This window comes from Scophthalmus maximus, chromosome 17 (genome assembly GCF_022379125.1).
Source record: "Scophthalmus maximus strain ysfricsl-2021 chromosome 17, ASM2237912v1, whole genome shotgun sequence".
NCBI lineage: Eukaryota > Metazoa > Chordata > Actinopteri > Pleuronectiformes > Scophthalmidae > Scophthalmus > Scophthalmus maximus.
In genome coordinates this window covers 14,501,018-14,523,385 of record NC_061531.1, presented here as the reverse complement: position 1 = coordinate 14,523,385, position 22,368 = coordinate 14,501,018, and the positions used below count along the sequence as shown (strand labels likewise).

Sequence of the window (22,368 nt, the reverse complement as noted above, 5' to 3'; positions counted from 1 at the left end):
ATTCTGCGGTGGTGTAGGATTGTTTTGCCTTGTTTTTTAGTTTTTTTTGTGTCGAAGTCGGGTTATTGTGGGAGAGAAATGAACAACCATAAAATGTCATAGATGGAAAGAAAAGAGAAAAAAGGGTAATAAGCTTCTCAGCAACTGTACCCAAGGAGATTTCATATCAACCCTTCAAGTCTTATCTTTTTTTCATTTTTTATTTTTAAGCAAATGTCATGCTTTTCCAGAAGATAGTGCTCAGTAATCTCTGTGGCTCCAGTGAAGTTTTTGCCAAACGAGTGTCGCACCTCTCAAATTGTTCTGACATTTACATCCAATGAGTGTCAAGTCGAGGGTGATTTATTTGTATCGGCTTTAATCACTGCTGCCGACTCGGAGGACTCAACTCTCAGCCACGCTGAGAGCAACATCACGTTTCGAAAATGAAATGACTCTAATCAGGTCACTCATTCGCTCAAGACTTCACTTTTAGAAAATCACAGTACCAATGGATGACTGTTGGTTATTTCAAACTAATATATGATTCATGTCCTAACTAAGTTTGGGTTTAGCAATATAAATGTGCCTAGAAAAAGGCTGAAAACACAATATGCCCATGCAATTACATTTTTCAGCATTTCCTGATAAAAATTTGTCTCATATGAAGACTTAACTGTAGACTTGTGGTTTGTTTGCTGCAAGTAAAGAGCTGATATATATCAAATGAGCAAAGATTGTGTTTATCTTCAAAACTAGAGATCACCACTCACATGCCCAGGATTAAGTTTAGTCTTTTATGTGGCTCTACAACCAATTGTGCCAGTTTACAAATTCCCTACAAATTTCTTCCAGTTGTTTTGGTTTGGTTTGGTTATTTCGAGCAGTCTGGAAATGTGTTATTTGTAAAATATTACTGCAAATTTGATGACATTTTGCCTGCAGGTGGCACCAAAGCACCTTAACCGTACGCCTACAACCTATAACCTTATGCTTAGCAGCATATTGTGCAGAGAGGCACTAATGTCCATTCCCCAGTTTTTATATTCCCCCTCTGAAAGGTTTGGGATTTGTGCTGACATAAATAAAATATGGCCTTCAGATTGTATAACATTTTCTTTTTATCCTACCCCTTCATACTTCATAGAGATAATATATTGAAATGAGTGAAAAAAATGTGGATGTAAAATTAAATTGAGTTATCCTGGTACATGGGTACCTCAGCAGCCGTTATTTTAATATAGCTGGACATTTTCGAGCAGATAACGTCCTGCGGAATCATGATGGACTCGGGCCAACGATTCGCCTCTGAGGGAGCGAATCACTGACTAATATAATCACACTCCTGTAGCTTCATGCTCGGCTCTATATTTGGGACCGAGCTGATGGGGGGGGCAAATGGACTGAATCAATTTTAAAATTATCTCTGTGTGGCACTGATGCAACACTCGAGATATAAATTTAACCTCCCAGATCCAAAGGAGCCAACTGGCAAACTGCAGTTCTTAAAGACTTCACTGCCCCCTTGTGTCTTTAATTACATTCTCGAAAAAAAGGTAAGGAGGCATTCAATTTAATCTTCATGTTCATTTGCTTATTTAAACCAGTTTATGGGTTTATTATTTGTGGATAAATACTTCAGGTTTACTTGAGGGAAGATTGGCTCCTTAAAAGCCAAATTTTACTATATTTAAAAAAAAAACAAATGCATCCCTTTTGGCTTTTTGTTTTTCCTTTCCCTCTTGTGCATAAAGAAAAGCGGGATTTATTTTAGTGTCGGTGAAATACTGAATGCAATGCCTGAATCTTTATTGGTTGTTTCCTATATAGACACAGATCTCCCAGTTTAGTTCAACTAATCCTGGTCCAAGAAATTTTGGTTTGCAAAATGCGATGTAGAATATTTTTGAGTAACAATCGGCCAAAGATGTTGAGCAGACAGAAACTCCAGAGCTGGAAAATGTATTCTTCCATCTTTTGGACGACAGTCCAGTGTTTATCAGATACTTTCCACCGCCAGGCAGGTGATGTTATATGATTGCTCATCATACTAATTTTTTAAAAAAAGTGTTTTTCCATTTACTGACTTTTTCACTTATTTACATATTTATATCCACTTATAGTATTTGTGATGGTTTACGTAGCACAGGCTACAGGTGCTTTTTGTTCCTCATTAAATGTGTGACAGATGTATTTTTGAGACTTATACATTGTGAGTAATAACAGGGCAGGGATGTTAACTTTCTGAACTCTACTGTTTGAAAAGGAAGAAAACCTGTTGAATTACACTGTTTTGATAAATGTATGAGTTGTCCTGTTTTACTACACTAGATGGCAGTGTAATTCAAAAAATAAGATCCTTTCAAATTCTTTCGTTTTGCAAGATTATTATTATTGATTTTTTCCTTAAAAAAATGTATGAATAAAAAATGACTTAAATCTACCTTGGTACAATAATTTATATTAAAAAAAAGTCAAACATCAACATGTGCGTGAGTTATGTTTTTTGTAAGTTATGTTTTTCTTATTGCCAAGGTAGAGGGTCAAATATTTTTTGTGAATGTCAAAAGTCGGGGCCAAGGAATCAGAATCAGGAGATGCAAAACGAGAAATTGTTCCAAACTTTTTCAATTCAATACAGTGACCCCTACTCCTCAGATACAGTACAATGATAATACAGCCAATCATCATTAGGTGGTGGAATATGCATTTGTTCATTAGTACTGATATGCCTGTACATAAAAACTTGACCATGTTAGATTGCGTCACAAACAAAGAAGGAAAACAAGCGTTTCAGTGCCCCCCTCTGGAGAGCGACTCACGAGGAATGTGGAACAGCTTGTAGTGCTGAACATAATTAGATCACAAGAGCTGGGCACACTCATGGTGATATAGATATACAGTTCAGTTTTTTTGTTTTTTTTATCTAATTATGTCCAGCGATACAAGACGTTCTATTTTGTGACAATTCAAAACGTACGAACGCAAAAAAATATTTCTTGCGTTTGCCAGGTCCTTTGTTTTGCCCGTTGAGTGCAGCCTAAATGTAAGGAGAATATCTGACATCTTATAATTAAAAGTGAGGGGTATGTTCATAGGTTAATACTCACAGGTCTCAGAGGTGCTTTTAAAACCCTTTGTTTTTCAAGCCGGACACCACAACAAGTGGGTATAGAAACCATGTCGGACACAAACATAGTTGTCCCCAGCTGGGAAAAAACTTTAGGGGAGTTCCCCCCCAAGACATAGTGCTGCGACAGAGTTACAGGGTCCTTTGGTGGGTCCCACTGCAGATATAATTCAAACATAACACAAACGTTTTAAATAACCAACCAACCTGACCAGAGTATCTAATTACATCATGTCTCTTTGCAAGCTAATATCTTTTTTTTTTCTTCTTCAGTCTGGATCAAGACGACCTACTCTCCCAGGAACCCTTGGCCTTTCTAGCTCATGATGCATATGCCATGTGGGTGTGGGATCTGCAGTTTACTGCCCCCGGGCCTGAGTAAATACTGCAGCCATTCCAGGCATTGCTGTGAACGGTGGAGGAAGGAAATGTCCGTAATCAGGGTAACTTCACCGTTTCCCATCGCAGCGTCAGGAAGCAGATCAGTGGCAGGGAGATGACAGTAGTTGAATAGAGGTAGCACATGAGACAGACACAAAACAGGGGGGAGGCCTTGGGTCAGCTTTTCATTTTCAGCTCAGTGTAATGCGTCTTTCTGCATCAGTATTCCTTCGTTTTTGTACCACAGCTCCTCGGCTGAGGACCACGTGGGATTTTTATTTGACCACGTGTCACCTTTAGTGTACAGCCTTCATTACACATTGTTCAACACACTTTATATCACTGGGATTTATGGAGCACTTAACGTTTCCCTTGTGGTCTTTAGCCTCAGTCACACAGCCTCCTGCTCTGACTGTCCGTCCCTCTCGGGGCCAAGGCCATGGTTACACTGTTGTTACTACATGTTATTCCAAGGAACAAAATGTTATTCCTGATCTTTTTCTGTGCGCACACAAAAATGATATGCATACCGCCGGAGAGTGTATTTCTTCAGAGAGTTAAGGAAGAAAACTTTCAAAGCTGCAGATTTCGGAAACCTGGGAGGATATCTTGCACACCGGAATATTGCTCCTAAAATTAAAATTCAGCCAATTGGCTCCAATGTGTTTCAGCTGCACATCGACTCCTCGATGCTTTTTCACTTTCTACCCAGGCATGGAAAAGTTTTGTGGTCCCAAATGTTGGCGCAGGACCTCTGTGTTATGTCTGGTGGTGCATTAACAGTGATTTAGAATAACGGCTTTTTTTTCACACTTCACAAACTTTCATTTTTTCTGATGAGATCACCGCACCAGCGTGGAGGTTTTTCTGTTAATGCCATTTGAATTGAAAGCGCATACGTGCACGTGAAAACTATATCTTAAGAAGATTTTTCCTCTGAGTCAGCAGAGCTGAGGGTCCTGTGATTGCATTACAATTGCAGTATAACATACTGTGGCTGAGCAGTCCACTATTCAGTCCGGCCACCCGCATGCAGAAATCTACACAAGCTACTTAAGGTAGATTTCAAGTATCCAAGAATTAAAAAGTACTCATCGCACTAATCTCCGCCATCTTGCTTCATCAGTTCTCACCAGATGTGGACACGTAACAACAAACAACAACACAGGCGACCGTTTCCACATTTGATCATTCGGGAACAGTCGTGTTAGTTTTGAATTAACGATTATAAGCTCTCTGCGTCTGTTTTCTGTTTTCCAGAGCTTCCATCCACATAAAAACCCACTAACTGAGGCGCTCACACTGAACAACACCGTGAGTTACAGCATGCCAGTGAGCAAATAAGAGGTTATTTCTGTCTGTGGCTGACCAGTAAATGCCCCCCTGCCAAGCTCTACTGCTGGCTGGGTCCTACCAGGACGAGAGGAGAGGCGGGGGGCATGTTGTGTGTAACAGCCACTTGAGGGTTAATTAGACTTGTGGGAAAGTTATGGTTGTTGAAATCAGGGAATGTTAGAGGGGGAAGTGTGAATGAGTCGCCCAGCCCTTTGCTGCAGTTGTAGCATTTTGTTTTTCTTACGTGATGTACTGTACAGATTGTGGGGGATACCCTTATACCCCAGACACAAAACAGACCCCACAAACACACACACACACACACACACACACACACACACACATACGTACACACACACACATCCACCCGCCCACTCCAGCTGCTTCTTCCGTCTACACACAACCATCTATTTTTAGAGGCATAGACTGTTCCTGCTTTGTAGTGCCGAGTTGTTTTCAATGGCGGCGTTTTTTTTTAGTTCTGCCTCTATTAAAACATGACTTTCTTCTGTTCTTTACAGCCGCGGACACATTGTTCATTTCAACACTTTTACACTTTTTTTTCGATGATGCGATCAACCCCTGTCACGACAGCTGAACTTGTGGTGTTACAGCAGCAACAGCATAGATCACACAAAGTATTTACAGCTATACATCTATATATATATATATATATATATATATATACACATACATAAACTACTATGCAACTAGATGAAATAAATAGAATAAAATACAATTCGTATGTAAAAAAATCTATGTGCGTTTAACATGTCAAAGTCTCCTCTCCCGGCAGAGGAGAGTCATTGTTACCTTCCACAGCAGTGGGCAGGAGTGACTTCCTGTAGCAGTGGAGCTGCAGGAGTCTCCCACTGAAAACACTCTGGATGTGATGTGTTTCCCATTATTCTGAGCAGTTTGAATAATGGCTTTGTCCGGCAACCTCTGTACAGTGGGATTGAACAAGTCACAGAGAGAGAGTTTTACGAATAAATGTGTAAATCTGGATGTCATTTACTGTCACAGACTAGAAAGGTAATTGTGGGAGGGGGTGTATAAACATTTTTGATATTATTAGCTGATTGAGTCAAGGAAAGGAGGAAATTGATAATTTTTTCGTTTTGTTTTTTCTGTGATTATTTCACAGCCAACTATATAGAAAAGTGCTACACAGTAACAATGGGATACATACTGTATATACACATAAAATTATCCATAGCCACTGTAATACAGCGTCTGTACTGTAGATATATTGGAATTAGGACAATTTTACTGGATTCAGTCAGTGACGTGGAGACTTTGGCAGAAAAGTTGACAGATAAGATCTACGCTGTTTTAACCACTTAAAGCTGTACAAGTTAAGAAATATGAGCTATAAGCCACAAGTAGATGTTTCCCAATACAATACCACAAGTTGAAATTCACAGTAAATTCATCCATCTGACGCTGTGGTGTGACTCACTCTTGTCGTCTGAATGTATTGCATCATTGCATATCAGTCACAGATTGGTACTTAGGTCTCCGTCACTTACGCTGGTATTTTGGATGTCATGGAAAAGCGGTGTCTGCAAAGCTCCGCTTCCCTATCAACCGTCGTAAATGTCGACTGACTATTAATCTCGGTGAAACAATTGGTCAAACTGACAGTGTCAATGTTTGCCCATATCAAAACGTGGGAAAGAATGTAAGCCTTTGATTACCCTTGTTGATGCAAATACTGCGCAAATGACATGCGATTATTCCTGTGTTGATGCTCATGCTCGAGCGTCATTTCCTGTGGGCAGTTGCGAAAATGTTTGTTTTTTGGTAAGTGTGTGCAATTAGTTGCTTTTGGTGATGATGTTAATGCGGCCAGAGCTGCCGCAGGTCGGCCTTTTTTTCTTCTTCTTCTTTTCTTGGGACTCTGGTGGCAGCTGCATGTAGCACAGCTTCAAAGCAAAACTGGAGGCCTACAGGGATTTTCCTCCGGCTTTCCCACCATCTGCAGAAGCCTTCATGGGATGTGATTGCAGCGCGTGTTGTGGAGACTCCCGTGTGAAAATGAATATCCAGTTTTTACCGCAGCTTCTTTTTTCAACACGGGCATTATCTCTCTGCACCGTATTTATGATTTGAATCAAATGCTTTCTGTGTTCCTATCCATTTAAAGGCTGTTGTTCAGGCACCAGCCAGCACGCAGAACATTTTTGACTTGCGTCCCATCATTAAAAACACCTTCTAAGTTTGTTCCTCTGTGGAAGACAATGCCGTGGCTGCCTCCCAGACGTTTTACAACCCTGATAAATAACTCTCCTCTGAAATGTCAGCGCTTTGGAACCCTGCAATCACTCATCCACAAGCCAACATCTGATACTTGGAAAGAGTGTTTGATTAACAGATTCATACTTTGATTAAACCAAACACCTGTCTTTGGCATCGCAGCACATGCACAGGAAACGTGCCGGCTAAACTCAGATCGATATTATTCGGTCTGACGTCTTGGCTCCGAGTGAGCCAGGAGTGTGTGTGTTATGGAAGGGGCGGGGGGGGGCTATGCGCCGTCCATACCTGCGCCGAGATTACTTATAATGTGCCTCTTATCCAGACCTTCCCTGGGATTCCTTCTGGAACCAGCACTGTGAAAATCCACGAGGAATTTGACATAGTCTGGGTTTCATAGGAAATACCTATGTGAGCTGAAATAGATGACTCCCTCATCATGGTGCACCTGAACTTGATTACGGTGCGCCCATCAGCAGGCACCATCGGCAGAGGACAGGGTTACCCCCGGAGCCTTTAAGTGGCGGTTTGAAATCGGCTTAAGGTCTTTAAGGATTGTTTTTGACCTCTGGTGGTGTTCTCCTGATGCGGTCGAAGCTCAACTCAATGTGGGGTTTTTTTCCACAAAATTTGGTTTGACCTTGACCCTCGGCTGCACCGTGAGCAAACGTAAGCTGAGCAAGACTCCGTCAAATCTGAGTCTGTGTGTTAGTTCGAAGCCCCACATGGGACTTGATGTTAATGAACAGCTTTGATGTTTAAGAAAGACTATCTGGCGGGGGGAGGGGGGGGGTTTGGCAAGAGTCTAATGAGATTGTCAGGATCTCGTGCACTTTCTCACCGGGACACCATGTCGGCACAAACCTTCACTCTATGATATCACTGGTAAAAAAAAAAAATAACCAAAGGAAACATTGCGGACTGACATTTATATTAATGGGCTTTTGTTTGGGGCATACAAAGTTTATTTTCATCCTTAGGAAATATCCCACAAGAATCACTCGTGCTCCAGTGAACTGTCATGAAAAAGCAAATATAGTTGGACAATAAACACAGGATGTGAAGTGTGACTGCATTGTTGATATTGCTCCATAATATTGTGTCGATGTGGCATCATAGCACTGGAATATCACAGAGAGTAGTAGCATCACATCTTAGTCAGCTGAATCGTCCTTGAATGGGACGAGATAAACGTTTTCGGATTGGAGCGAATGTGTTGTATGGCTATGGTTTTTATAAGTTCAGTCATCTTAACGTCACTATGTCACATCAGGCTCACAATGCTGTAGTTTTACAACACAAGACAACTCCGGCTAGCACGAATCCAATCTTCTTAAAGTCAGTAGAGACAAAATGATTGCTTCATTAATCAAATATTGATCAATATTGGATTTTTACTTTGATAATTGATTGATCGTTTCATTCATTTGTTGAGCAAAAATAGTAGGGGTTGGAAGATACTAAATAATTTCAGGTTCTAGCTTCCTGCATTGGAGGATTTGCTCCTTTTCTTTATCTAACGGCATATTATACTGTAGTCAACTGAATGTCTTTAGGGCGGCACGGTGGTGGATGAGTATCTCTGGGTTTTGGACTTTGAACGAATGGGAATAAAATAGAAATGTAATAGGACTTTGATCAGACTTTTGTCACAATGTATTTAGATTTGATCAACCGAAAATGATTCAATTAATCAAATGACTCAGCATGTTATAACAGTCCCACAGTGTAACAATACCTGCAGCCGAGCGGTTGAAGGGCTCAGCAGGCAGAGGAACAAAAATATACTTTGGTTCCTTTTGAGTCCGTCCAGCTGATGCCCTGAAGCGAAGAACAAATGGCAATAACTTCCCTGATCATTGATCAGGAGAGACCAGCAAGTTCCTCTGAAGAATGTGCTTTTGTAAACCACCATGGGGTTCGGCAATTTAAGCCAGATCACAAGAAACCATCAGCTCATCTCGCAGGAATTCATGAACTTTGTATAAACGTAAAGCATACTAGCTTTAAATGTATAGCTGTGAAGCTCGAATCTCATAATCCGACTTCCTCACTTCGAAATTGAAGGACCAGAGGAGCATGGACTTAATTTAGTAATGGTTAACTGTAGTAGCAAAAATGTTAGTTTGCTTTCTTTTTTACAGTGGGTGGGGGGGGGGGGGGGGGGGGGAAGCTAAACATCACAAGCTGCTGTGTGTCTGAGAGGAAACGCTGCGGTCTTGGTTGCGTAGTGATGTAGAGCAATAAATTTAAATGGCTGCAGTTAAGCTACGGAATATCTTCAGTGAAATCAAACCAGCCTAAAATCCAAATCTGTATGTTCTAAGTGTCACAGCCTTGATGGTTTGTACTGAAACATGCATAAAGTACGTGTGATGTGTAAACATGAAGCAGTGGGGGTGAGAGTATGGGGGCTGCTGGCATCGTTCCCGACTGAGATTCAAGGCTCATGTTACAAATTGCCAATTCCGACAACCCCGCACCGGACACCCAGCACTGAAGCCCCTTTTCCTCATTTTTAGGTTTTTACTACCCAATGGCAGTTCATTGTATTGTACTTCACAACTTTAATTGCTACCAGACTTCTGTAAATATTCAGTCAAATGTGAACTCCTCATCATGGAAAAGGAGCCATTGTCAAAGGCTGCTCCTCATCAGGAAATCGTTTCACTGAGCTAATGGTTGAGATGAGCATGGCCTCGGGAATCTACAGAGTCCTGAGTCATCCGGGGTTTTATGGTTTCTTCTGAAACGATCCATCCCACTGTCACTGAGCACAGAAACAGGCTACGTCAAATAACGTTCGCTCGATAACAGGATGTGCTGCGATGTGAAGGACAGACTTCTGATCGCTCCCATGTTTATCCTTTACCATTTTTGTGCGTGTGAGTCATGCGTTATCGCCGATAAACCCCTCGTCGACCTTAATGCAGCAGAATCAGTGACCAAAACATCAGAGTTCGGAGACGTACTTCTCGTTGACCATGTAAGAGCAAGGACACTGTGGGAAAACAAACTGTGTTTGTGGAACAAAGTCAGGAATCAGATCAGAATCGCCTTTGAAGCCAAAACATAATCAGAATTTAGTTGTTAAATCAAATTCTTTCCGTGGAAAAATGGATTCGTCATGTGTGAGGTTATTTTTGCAGGACAACATCACTCTTCACTACAAAATCTGATAATATTCATCTCTTAGTGTTACAATTGTTTAGAATTAATTATTAAAAATGTGACTAAGGCATTTTTGGAAGAAATATTGCAGTCAAGTCTTTAACATGATGTCAAGTTGATTTAAGAAGAAGATAAATTTCTTTTATATGAGACAAAAAGTGTGAGGGGATCTGTATTGATATTTTTAGGAACTCTCAGGTGAAGTATATTGGCGTAATAATGACGCGTTGTTTCCCCCTGAATTAACTTGAAGATCTAGGGCACTTAAAGCCATGGTTGGGAGCCTGTGGATAAAGCCGAATAACCATGATTAACTAATTTTCCAGTTGGAAAATTGGTTAATCATGGTTATTCAGCTTTACTACTTACGTATTTTGGAGAATTTTCTGTCCTTCAGTGGTGATAAAACATAAGTGAAATCACCGCCTTCCTTCTTTTTCTCTGTCTCTCTACCTCAAAATTGTATAATTGTATTTCAGCATTATTGATAATTGGCTATGTTGTCATGTAGCCCCGAATACACATTGAAATTGATCTGCATTTTAACCCCATGTGCACAAAAAGACTTTTGCATCAAATCTATTTGGGCTGATGTAGGTTGTTTTATGTCAGAATAAAACCAAACAACCAAACCTGCCCTCAAAATTTGGGGGTCTCAGTTGGTGTGGTGCGTTCTTTATGGGGTGCAATGAAAGCGAATGGACAAACCACATCATTTTTATGACAGTAGATCAGTGATTTTTAGCAGCAATTCAAAACTAAACCCCTTTTTAATCCACCTTAAGGCCGTGTCGTTGTAACTTGCTCATTTAAAAGTAGGCAAAACATATAGCAAGTACCTTCTAACGTAAAATCACACATCTTTTTCAGCTCTTGGTGATAAAAATACAAAAGCCATTAGGATATGATTATACAGGACAACAGTCACCAAGAGCAGGGGTGTAGCACCAAATTCTGGGCCCTATACATAAGCAGTCTCTGTGGGGCCCCCCCGCAGCTATGGTGCTGATTCATTTATGATACTGTGTGTGTGTTTTAATAACAACTAGCATGTGTCTTCATGCAGCTGCGAATATAAACTGCATCAAAACCAAAAGGCAAAAACATTCAAACATTTTTTTCTTCCTCAGTTTGGACCGAATGAATCGAACTACGGTGTGAAAATAAGCATAACTTTCTCTCGCGTGCACCGAGTGCAATCTTTCCTCGACGCAAAAGAAACCTGCGCCGCGATCAACATGCTGCTTCGTGACTGCAGCTGCAAACTCATATGTTTTCGCTCGACTCTTAAATGAGTAATTATACATTCGCGAGATAGTGAAAACAAAAGGCCAGTGGGAAGCAGATGGATGTAATAATGTAATGAGAGTGATAATCATCCAGCTGAAATGGCTTTTAATCACAGTCAGTGCAGTTAAAGTAGTTAAAGTGATAAGATGTTCAATTCTAAACTGTAGATCATAAATGAAAGTGATGATTTGAATATAGGCCTAATGTAGCCTTTTTTTTAATTTGAATATATGTTTTTAATGTGAATGGAAAACATCTTGAGTTAATAGAAGCTTCCTCGCGGTGTAAGACAAGAGATCAGACTTTTAAATTGTTTGCGGCGATGAGAAACAGCATTGTTCCTGACTGCTGTGGGAATGTGAGAGCAGACCGTGGCGCAGGAGAGAGAGAAGTTTGGATTTTGACAACGCAGGTGTGTTCGTGAGGTATTCATGATATTAATTGTTTCACTTCTGCGTCCAGCACACTGATGAAGTGTGAACTCGGTGGAATTCCGTGTGTATACAGACGGTGTGACATAGCACTAGATGTTTTTCCACATTCTTCCTGCTCCAACTACGCTCCCATATTATTAATTTTTTTCCCCGTTCACCATTATTCAGTCTCAGCGGTGAGCTGTCAAGGCACATTGCGCCTGACTCTACTGGTCCCAGTCACTTTCCCCCTGTCCCGATGATGTTTGACTCGCATACTTCCCGATCCCACAAGTGAACATTATTAATTCAGCCCAGTCCAGTCGTCCCCAGCATGCGTTGTCCTGTTCAGGCCACATCACGGGGAACAGCCGGGAGGTTTGAGGGCGTCCTGCAGCTTCACCTTCACATCAGATCCTTAGCGGGACAATAATAATGCCTGCTCTGTAGCTTTGACATATTTTCTAACCACCACAATTAGCGTAATTCCGGCTTATCTCATTTCCTGTTAGTCATGAATGCCATCCACGACTACGCATGTTTTTTTGTTTAGGCCACTGCGCTTTTGTCCTTCTCTTTGAATCTTTACCCACCTTCTGTTCAGTTTGTCATTTTCTCATCACATTGTTTTTAATTGTCCCTCTGGAATGAATGCAACAGCCACAATTGGTTAAACATCAGTGATGTAATGGAAAGCAATAATGACTCCACTGTATCATCCCAAATCCATAACTTATCATTGAAACATGTTAAAAGATAAGCTTCTATGCCCCTGAGGACGTGAGTGTGTTTGTTCCTGTCATTGTTATTTAATGCTACAAAAATTTATGGAGGAAAAACAATAACACACAAACACACACACACTGTTTCTCATGGAGAGGTGCCCACTGAAAATCCCCCGGCAGCTTGTTTTTATCGACGTATTGGTTGTTTGGGCCCCTGCTGAGTGAATTTGATTATTATGAGATATTCACAAAATAATCAAAAGTTCCCCGGGGTTTTCTGTCGAATCCTCTGTGAGCAGCTCAGAGTGACCTGCAGAGGGTTAACACGAGCAGCGCTGCTCATGTTCCCTCCTCCTGACGCTGACTGAGCACTCACGCACACTTACACACACACACACACACACACTTTCTCCACTGAGGCCAGCGCAGACGAGAGCCAGAGAGGAGGGACCGAGAGCAGCTCTGCGAGCCAGCTGCCGTTAGCTCAGAGCCGCGTCTTTTCTCTCCCTGACTCCCCCCCAGGTTCTCCACTGGCCTCATCACTCCATGGGACTCCAGACCTGGCCGCCAAGCGAACCAGCACTGTCCTCCATGGCCTGCCTTGATGTGGAGACCCCTTCCATCTGCAGGGGTAAATTCAAATCAGGTGCCTTTCCTTGTCTTTTCTTCGTCTAATCCGCATGCCTCTCATTTTGTTTTAGTTGAATGTTACCAATAAGTTGGCAAGTTTCATTGCTCTTGTTATTCTTTACTGATGGTGGCAGCAGTGGCGGGGGGGTGGGGTGACGTAGATGCAGCCCGAACCGGAAATGACAGGGCAACAGTAAAGCTCATCACGTTGACTCATGCCAAGCATCATCCACTCTGATGGATGATCAATCAAACATGTCCTACAATAACAGTCCAAGTCAGAGAGAGATTTAGGGGAGAACAAATATTGGTTCAGTGCTCACGCTTACACTGTCACATAATATAAGCACAAAGTCACTGCTGTAATGAGCTGTGTTCTCACACAGTGAGCTTCATTCAAATTAAATGAACGACACAGATATGCCGCTTATTTGAATTTATGTTTTTTTATCTTTCTTCTGTGTATCCATCACGTATACATAACTTGTCTTTCAGTGATAGAGAACAATGTCACTGGTGTTTAGGTTCTATATAATATTTACCAGCCACCAAAATCAATGACAGGTTCATGTTGAGATGCAGTATTTGTTTTGCAGCCTACGAAAGAGATGATTGTACAATTGTACGCTCCTGTAAAAGGATGGATAACAACACTCACATGACAAAATATCATACAAGAAACAAGAAAAATGTTAATTTATATCCGTCACAGCCATCATGAGATGTTATACATGTGATTCACATGTATAACAGTTTGTTGAAATTCATCAAATAATTATTTTGGACTCGACGAAATAGAACTCTTTCTTTCCCAAACTAAAACCAGACAAAAAATTAAACCACCAGGCTCAAATTCTTAGCGTTATATAAGTGCTTTACAGTGATATTTTTATACAGTAATAAATAATCACATTTCCCTTCCATACATTCTCTGGCATTATGTAACAACCATTACATGGTTGTAACATGTAATGGTTAAAATGTCTGTCAGCTTTAGTAAGTGGATATGTTTATATATCCTTTGAATAAGCAAAAGATGACGGGGTATGCTATTTTCTTTAAGTTAACTTTAATATTTATAACAACAAAGTCGACATAACCCAGTGTCAGTCTGTTGCTTGACTAAATTCAACTCTGTCTGGCCAGGGACTCTCTGTATGGACACAGTGCTAGACACAGTCAAATAAAATAAAATAAAAAAAAGAGTGATGTGAGACCCTCCGGGCTGATTTGCTGCGAACAACATGGGTCTGAGATTAAAGATTACATCAGGAGACAAGGATTTCAGAGTCCTCGCTCTGTGCTTCTCCGCAAACCTCTGTTTACGCGCTGCTGGTGAGCAGGAGAGCGGAGCCAGTTTACATCACGGGGAGGTGAGCCAGGGTTCAGGTTGAGATGACACATCTCAGTGAGGGAGGACCCCGGGCCATGAGGTGTACCCCCATACTGACGATCAAATTAAACTCTGCATTCCCTTGTGGCGCTGGCAGGCAGCCGTCTGATGGTATCGATACGCAGCAATATGCACTCATAAATTTTCTTGCCTGTAGCACTCTCTGGCGAGTCACAGTGGATATAAATATTGAGACAAACCGATGGCAATTTTTTACAATCTCCAGGTATGATCTGTCTCGGGCTGATCACAACCCCCCTGGCTCGCAGTAGGAAAACGGAGCAGGCGGGGGCGAGGCACGCTGCGCTCTCCGTCCCCGGAGTTGATGGGCCGCTGTGAGAATGGAGTTTGCCTCCCACCCCTTTGCCCCGGCTCTTGTCACTCTGGGTTCTGCTGCCACCAGCGGAAGCCCGTGATCGTCCCCTCCGCTCGGCACTACAGCGGGAGATCCCACCCCCTTAACTACCCCCAAATTTCATGGTTCCCAGGCCTTGTTCTCACAGCTGCCCAGTTTATTTTTGCTAGAGTGAGTCACAGAGGCCTGTTCAGACGCAGCGTCGTTCCCAGGAGAGTTGAGCAGGTCTGGTGTGTGTGTGTGGGAGTGTGTGTGTTTGTGTGTGAGTGGGAATAGCTGTTTCCCCCCCGAGCCACTGAGTGGATCTATATAAGCCACTACAGCGGTGACGATAAGGGCCTCATGCACCCCCCGCCGCCGCCTCATTCGTCACCATCACCCATCACCTTTCTCCTCAAACTGTTTCTTGTGCACGGAGGCGTGTTATTCTACTGGAATAACATGTCCACGCTTACGTGTTTATCAATGTTTAAACTGGGATCTTACCACAGTTTACATTGATGTGAAAACAACGCTGACGACCGAGGACATGTACAGTACAAGACTCAACAATCTCTGCTGGAAGATAGACGCATCTTTGATGTTCCACAGGAACATAATGGATCACTGCTTATTCGTCCAAAGCAAGATTACATTTCTAAAAACAAGTTATTAAATAGACACAACTCACTCGGCTCTCCTGGCGTCATAACCGTCTCCAGTTTTGCTCGTTATCGTGACTGCAGCTCCGATGTTAATCCCTCTTTTATCCCTTTGTGTTCCGCACTGTGCTTTGTTTGATTCCCGAAATGCATTTGCATCCCACACAGAGATATTGACCCTGTTCTGGGATAACTCTCAGCCAATTGCACGGCGGGTCTCGCTGTTGTAAAAATGTGCGATACTTTTAACAACCCCAGTTAAAAAACCATACAGGAAGTGAACGGGATGTCTGTGGCGGTGAACAGGCTTCACTGTTCAGCCTCTGGCGTGGGGAAATAATAAGAGCTCTGTTTCATCCGTCGTCTGGCAGGTTTCACAGTTTAAAAACGTGGTTGTGCATTGTTGTTGTTGCAGCAGAGTTGGTCTCTGAATGGTGAAAGTTCAACTGTGACCTGTGTGTCTCTGCGCCCTCACAGTCCTCCAGCTCTGTCTGCAGCAGAGGAGGACTCGGGAGCAGCTTGTGGAGCAAGGCATCATGCCGCGTGAGTATTCGCATCACACATTGACAAAACTAATTACCTCACACTCTGAAAAACAGGTTAGCGGATTGGCAACTACAGTACAGTGTGGAAACAACCACAAAGAAAGGAACCGGCATGCCCTGAAGCCAGGGTGGGCTTCTTCCCCTCTTACTAATATTTTGTTGCTCTCACTTGAACAATAAGTTCAAGGAAGAAGGAGATGAGTTTTACAGCTCTTTGAGTGCTCGTGCAGAAAGTTAACAACTTTTGTGATATTTTTGTTTCGAGGAATTAAAAACTCATTAGTCAGCACATCAGACTTTGTGCAGTCGCCCGCTACCTTATCACCCAGGGAGGCACACGAGGATCCGACTTCTAAATATGAAGGATCCATATGCTCTCAGTCCACTGGACTCAGTTTTTACGACTCCTTCTTCCTTAGACCATGAACATCACACAGCCCTCCAGTTGGAAATGTTGTTTTGACGAGTCTTGTAAACAGAATAATTACATTATCTGCACATTTGTTCTGTAAAGTGTGAGGTTTGTTCCTCTCCTCCTGAAAGTTGAAGTCAATGATGAAAATGACAGAAAGGATCTAACACAGATAAGCCACCGAGCAGCACACCAGTGCCAAACCAGAAAGGACCGGCTCCATCTTTAATACCATTCAGCCTTTGATGTCACGAAGTGGAGCAGACTCGGTCCCTGTGCTACTTCCCCCGTGTGAGCATTGTGTTTTAGAGAACACCTAATAAAAGACTGTGACAGAATCGTGCTGATAGCTGGGAAGGAAAAAAAAGACGTGTCCTGTTCACTCTTGTGAAGTCTCCTGCTGTCCCGTTTTTCAGCTCCTCTATGGCACCACGCAGCCAAATGAGTCAGGGACTGAGCCTTCACTGGAGGTCAGCCTGTGGCACGGCCTGCACACAAACCTCCCAGACTACTCTCCTCTAAAGCCCCCTGCTACTCCCACACTTACAGGCTTATGGCAGGTATGCGCCGAGATTTAGGTGACGGGAAGGAATGTTTTTCTTTTGCTCCTCTGACACACTCCTTCAGAGCGCCCCCCCAGCCATAGTGTCCTTAAAGCAAACAGTGCTCATCATAGAGGAGGTGACTAGCCAGCGAGCCAGACCCTCGCCCAAAGCAGCAGAGTTTATTCCGAGAGATCAAAGAGTGACTCTCGGCATGGTGCAATCTCCTCTCTGCTTGAATCAGTAAAGCTGACACTTCCTGTTGGACTCCCATGAGCTTCTGTTTATTATTAATGTCACACTCATGCAGAACAAAGACAAAACACATGAAAATAATGACGCAGAAAACGGATCGCGCTATATTCGGAAAGAGTGCAGAAAGTCGAGTCAAGTCAGGTGGAATTTTTACTTATATTGCTCAATATCACAAATCACAAATTTGCGTCAAGGGGCTTGACAATTTGTACAGTATTACGACACCCACTGTCCTTAGGGGACGAAAAAACTCCCCCCAAAAAACACATAAAAGGAAGAAACCTCAGAAAGAGCAAGAGAGGAGGGATGACTTCTCCAGGACAGACGGATATGCAATAGAAGTCGTGTGCAAAGAGGCAACAAAATAGATTTAAATGATGTACATTCAGCGTGACAACATCATAGATGGTAACATCAATTATATGATGTGGGAGGACATTGAACAAATTCCACATGCTGACACCAAACAAATATACAAGAGGCAAAACCATGCACATCATTCACATGTCTAGTAGAAGGAAACAAACACACTGAAGGAGTGAGGCAGACTCATGGAGGATGAAGATCCAGATCCAAAACATCTGGAATGAGGCACGGACAGCCAGGAGAGGGAGAGAGGTCCCAGGGCGGCACATGGTCCAGTCTGAGTGAGAACAGGGAGGGGTAGAGACATTGACACAGGGCCTGGACGATCATGTGCTTGAGGGAAATGATGCAGTGGCTATCAGAAAGTTAACAGTAATCTTGCTGCATTTTGAACCATTGGAATACTTTTAGTAATATGACGTGGCAGGCGTGAAAACCAAACTTTATAATAATACAACGTGGATGACAGAAGAATTAATTGAGGTCTTGGCATCTTTCATAAAAAGAGAAAGGCCATGTTTCATTGGTGATTAAAGGTTGGTCTTGACAAAAGAGAGGGTAGAATCAAACATACCACCACGGTTCCCTGGCTGTCATACTTTGAAAAATCACACAGCAGTAGAGGGTTCCTGTCAGCATCTGCGTTTTATCTGCGCAGAAAATTCTTTGACATCCAGCTTTGTGCAGCACACGAGCAGGCCTCGAATTTGATAATTTGTGCTCATCAGCTTTTACATGGCAAATCTGCCATGTGTCATCAGTGTGAAGCGTGGAAATTCATTCCATGGCTGCGTATAATCTGGCCAAGAGGGGAAATATAAACAGAGAAAAGATAGAAAAGCAGAGGGTCAAGTACAGAGCCCTGGGCCACTCCCCATTTCACGTCACGTTGCATTATTGCAGGAAACACTGTTCTTCAAGATAAGTAAGACTTTAACCACGTGAGAGCCCGGCCAGAGACACCAAATTGTTTTTCCAGTCGGTGGAGGGGTATGCAGAGATCTATGGTATAAAAAGCTGCACTGAGATCAAGTGAGAGAAGCCCAGAGGTGGAATCTGAATCCATAGTAAGCAGAGGCACTTTTACCATTTTAGTAAGTCCAGTGGAGGCCCAGGCCCTGAAAGCAGATTGAAAAAGTTTCACTAAGATTACTGTGAAATATGTGGACTACAAGCTGCGGAGACACAACTCTTCCGAATACTACTCCTGAAAAGAATGGAAAGTTAGAGACTGGTTGATATATATTAAGAGACCCTGCATGAAGGTGTGGTTTCTTAAGGACAAACCATAGCAGATGCCAGATAAACGGGGGGGGGGGCAGGTACAGTAGTAGGTCTTACAGTAGTAAGCCAACACAAACTTTTGACAATATTACAGACAACACAAAAGAAATGCTGTAATGAAGCCTGTCACTTTGTTGTTGTTTGTATTGATTTGTGTATTCTCTCATTTTGTTTCAGGCCAAATTCATATGGTTATTAAGTAATTAGGACTTATTTGCCTATTTGCTGCTAAATGCCTATGATTTTTAAATCTGTCTAAATGTCAACTGGACATCATCACTGAATTAAAGCTACGCCGTCATAACAGCAGAAACAGGCAAAGGGAAACTCAACGCAGAAATGAATTATTTTAAAAATGAGGTAACACTTTGCTTGTGTGAGCGAGAACATGTATGAATTTTGTTTATTCATTATTTTCATTTATCTTCTCACAGCTCTGAAAACACCTGCTGCCTTTCACGAGCAGATTCGCAGCCTGGAGCGAGCCAAGGTAAGACGCGAGCTTGATTACATCATCAACACCGCAGCTGATCATGTCTCTGTTGATCTCCATCTAAAAATGATGTCTCTGTATTATTTTCTCATCAAGACTGGGAACTTCTTAAAGCACAAGCTCTGCAGCCGACCCGAGCGATCGGAGCTGGTCCGTATGCACATCCTGCAAGGTAATCATCCTCCTGTGTGTTCTTACTGGTTAGTGGCATTTGGATAAGGAAGACGAGCGGCGGTTATTCATCCGTCTTGTTTTGTTTTACAAGTTATAAGCAGATAAATGTTTTTGTGAGGCCCTGCTGATAAAGCAGTCGACTGATGCCGCGCAGATCACACTCAGCTAACGATCCTCAGTGTCTTCATCAGAGTCGCAGGCCGAGGCCTGCCTGCAGGCCACACAGATGAAGCTGAAGAGGGCCAGACTGACCGACGATCTCAACGAGAAGATCGCCCACCGACCTGGAGCAATGGAGCTGGTGGAGAAGAACATCCTGCCCGTGGACTCTGCTGCTGAAGAGGTCATCGACGGTAGATACTTCATCATATCCTTCCCTGTTAGAACACCTGAGTCTTTGTTTTTTTAGCCCACTTTGGTGCCACGTTCACCACAAAGAAATTCATCACTTTTACACAAGCCAGCACTGTAGCATTACGTACATTATCAGGTTCATTTATGTAATTTTTTTCTCAAACCTGGCACAGACACTTGTTCTGTTTACTTTACTGTACAGTCTCAGTTGTACTTTCACAGTGCTTAAATTTTGACCAATGTTTTTTCCAGTTTTCTTTTATCCTTTTGAAAAATGAATACGCTGTACTTGTTTATGTTCGATGTTGGCCTCATAGGTTCAAAGGCAAACTACTCTAAGGCGCCAGATGTTTACAGCTTTGATGAGGAGGACAGCAGTGAGGCCTTATCACCAGAGCAGCCGTCCAGCCAGGAAACTCCCAGCTCCACCTCAACGTCTCTGAGAGAGACGGAGGCCACTGCACCTTCCTCTCAGTTAAACTCTCCCGTACAGGTAAACCAAAACCGTGAACCATTTCAATCCTTAAAACATGCCTTTTATATTTTCTAGTCCAGAGTCTTAACATGATGAGGAAGTTTTAATGTTCAGGAAGGTTGGACACTGCTTTGGAACCTAGTGAAGTTTCTCATATGAGGAAGAATAACATTTTTAGACCCACTATAACTTTGTTTACTGCATGCACACACAATGTATAATGTATTATTTTCTTTCTTCTTTTACTCAGCACTCCCCGCCATCTAACTCACAGTCCACGTCAGATTTTGTCACTCTCGTCCCTGTCAATGAGCAACATAGCAGCCCACAAGCATGTCCACCTCAGCCGATCGCCACAGTTGTGCCCAGCATCCACGCGGGGCCGGTTCTTGTCAAGGTGAGTTTTCTTAAACAGTTTCTAGTTTGGCCAGAAGTCCTTTTAAAGTCTTCTTAAACTTAAGTAGCAGTGATTTGTTATCCGTAAAGGATGAGTTCATTTAGTTTATACCCAGCTGACAAGAAACTGACCTCTGGTCTCTGGCTCTCTGTCTCTCTGATTTATTGACTTGTGTGTTTCTTTTTTGTTTTCTTTGGAAATGTGATGTGGCCTGATACAATGTCAGAATACACGGAGCCTGTGTTTCATCACTCTGAATGTGACGATCTGTGTAGGGGTGAACTGAAATTCAGCCAAGTCAAACGCTGTCCAAGAAACAACATGGGGGTTAAAGTCCTTGATATTTAAATATGTGCCAGCCACACGTTGTCTTCAGTTGGGGTCTAACGACGGGCTGACCTTCCTCACTCGGGCTGTGTGTAAAACCGAAGCCAAAAATCAAAGGGCAGTGGTGAAGCAATAACTTGTGCGTTTATTATAATCCAGCTATCCGCTGCCTGAGCATAAGATGAACTCTCCCTCCCTTGGAATACAACAGGGGAATGGATTCGGGCAAATTTGAGGGTGTGTGCTTGCAACTAGAGTTTCTGGTTTCATAGTCATAACCCGCTGCTCTCGAGCCAAGCCATTTTCATATGCATCCTGCAATTTGCAGGTGGTACAACAATAAGGGTCACATTTCCATTACACATTTCCTCATCCTGCAGTTCTCATCGGGTGCAAGAACAATGTCCCGCCTCGCCGCTTCAAGCTACTTCCAAGTCTTGCAGTGTTACTGGCTAACTGTATTCCCTGATAAATATTGTCCTTCAGATTTTACATGTCCCCTTGTCTTTGTCGTGTTGTGCTCTCACAGCAAAGCCTGCCCAAGCAACCCGGCGACAAAAGCCGCGGCAAAAAGGGCAAAGAGGCAAAACCATGGGTGAAAAAGTTGAAGTACCACCAGTACATACCCCCGGACCAGAAGCAGGAGCTCAACGAGTTGCCGATGGACTCGACCTACGCCCGCCTCCTGCAGCAGCAGCAGCAGTTCCTGCAGCTCCAGATCTTAAGCCAGCAGCAGCAGCAGCAGCAGCAGTACAACTACCCGGCTGTCCTGCCTGCCACAGTAAAGTATGGCTTCAATCGGCAACATGGGCCTTCTTCTTTTTTAAACAGCCACAAATAGATTTTGCTAAGACATACAGTCTGCCTTTTTCTGTAAAGCCTTCAATGCTGTTAATTGGTGCGTTCATTACTCAATATAAAGCTGCTGAAAGAACCCCAATGTACAAATGTTCCTTCTTTCCAGAGTTCAGTTTTTTCCACACATTCAACAAAATGCTCACACCTGATTTTTAGCCATCATGAAGCTCACTGGCCTCAACTG

The 22,368-nt window shown here is 42.7% G+C and overlaps 1 protein-coding gene across 10 annotated transcripts in view; it reads left to right on the top strand.

The window, feature by feature from the left end:
- Positions 1–22,368, top strand: part of mrtfbb (myocardin related transcription factor Bb) — a 64,276-nt gene that overhangs the window by 37,257 nt on the left and 4,651 nt on the right. For 2 of the 10 annotated variants that reach the window (XM_035616422.2, XM_035616423.2), the window contains 9 exons: positions 3,383–3,552; positions 13,206–13,329; positions 16,180–16,245; positions 19,541–19,596; positions 19,696–19,771; positions 19,953–20,126; positions 20,445–20,620; positions 20,853–20,999; positions 21,856–22,112. In XM_035616422.2, the coding sequence (XP_035472315.2) occupies positions 3,433–3,552; positions 13,206–13,329; positions 16,180–16,245; positions 19,541–19,596; positions 19,696–19,771; positions 19,953–20,126; positions 20,445–20,620; positions 20,853–20,999; positions 21,856–22,112 (1,196 nt within the window). In that variant the 5' untranslated portion in view covers positions 3,383–3,432. Of the gene's footprint in view, positions 1–3,382; positions 3,553–11,727; positions 13,330–16,179; positions 16,376–17,075; positions 17,220–19,540; positions 19,597–19,695; positions 19,772–19,952; positions 20,127–20,444; positions 20,621–20,852; positions 21,000–21,855; positions 22,113–22,368 lie in introns of those variants that run through there. The other 8 variants (XM_035616427.2, XM_035616426.2, XM_035616425.2 and 5 more) reach the window with 7 other exon arrangements.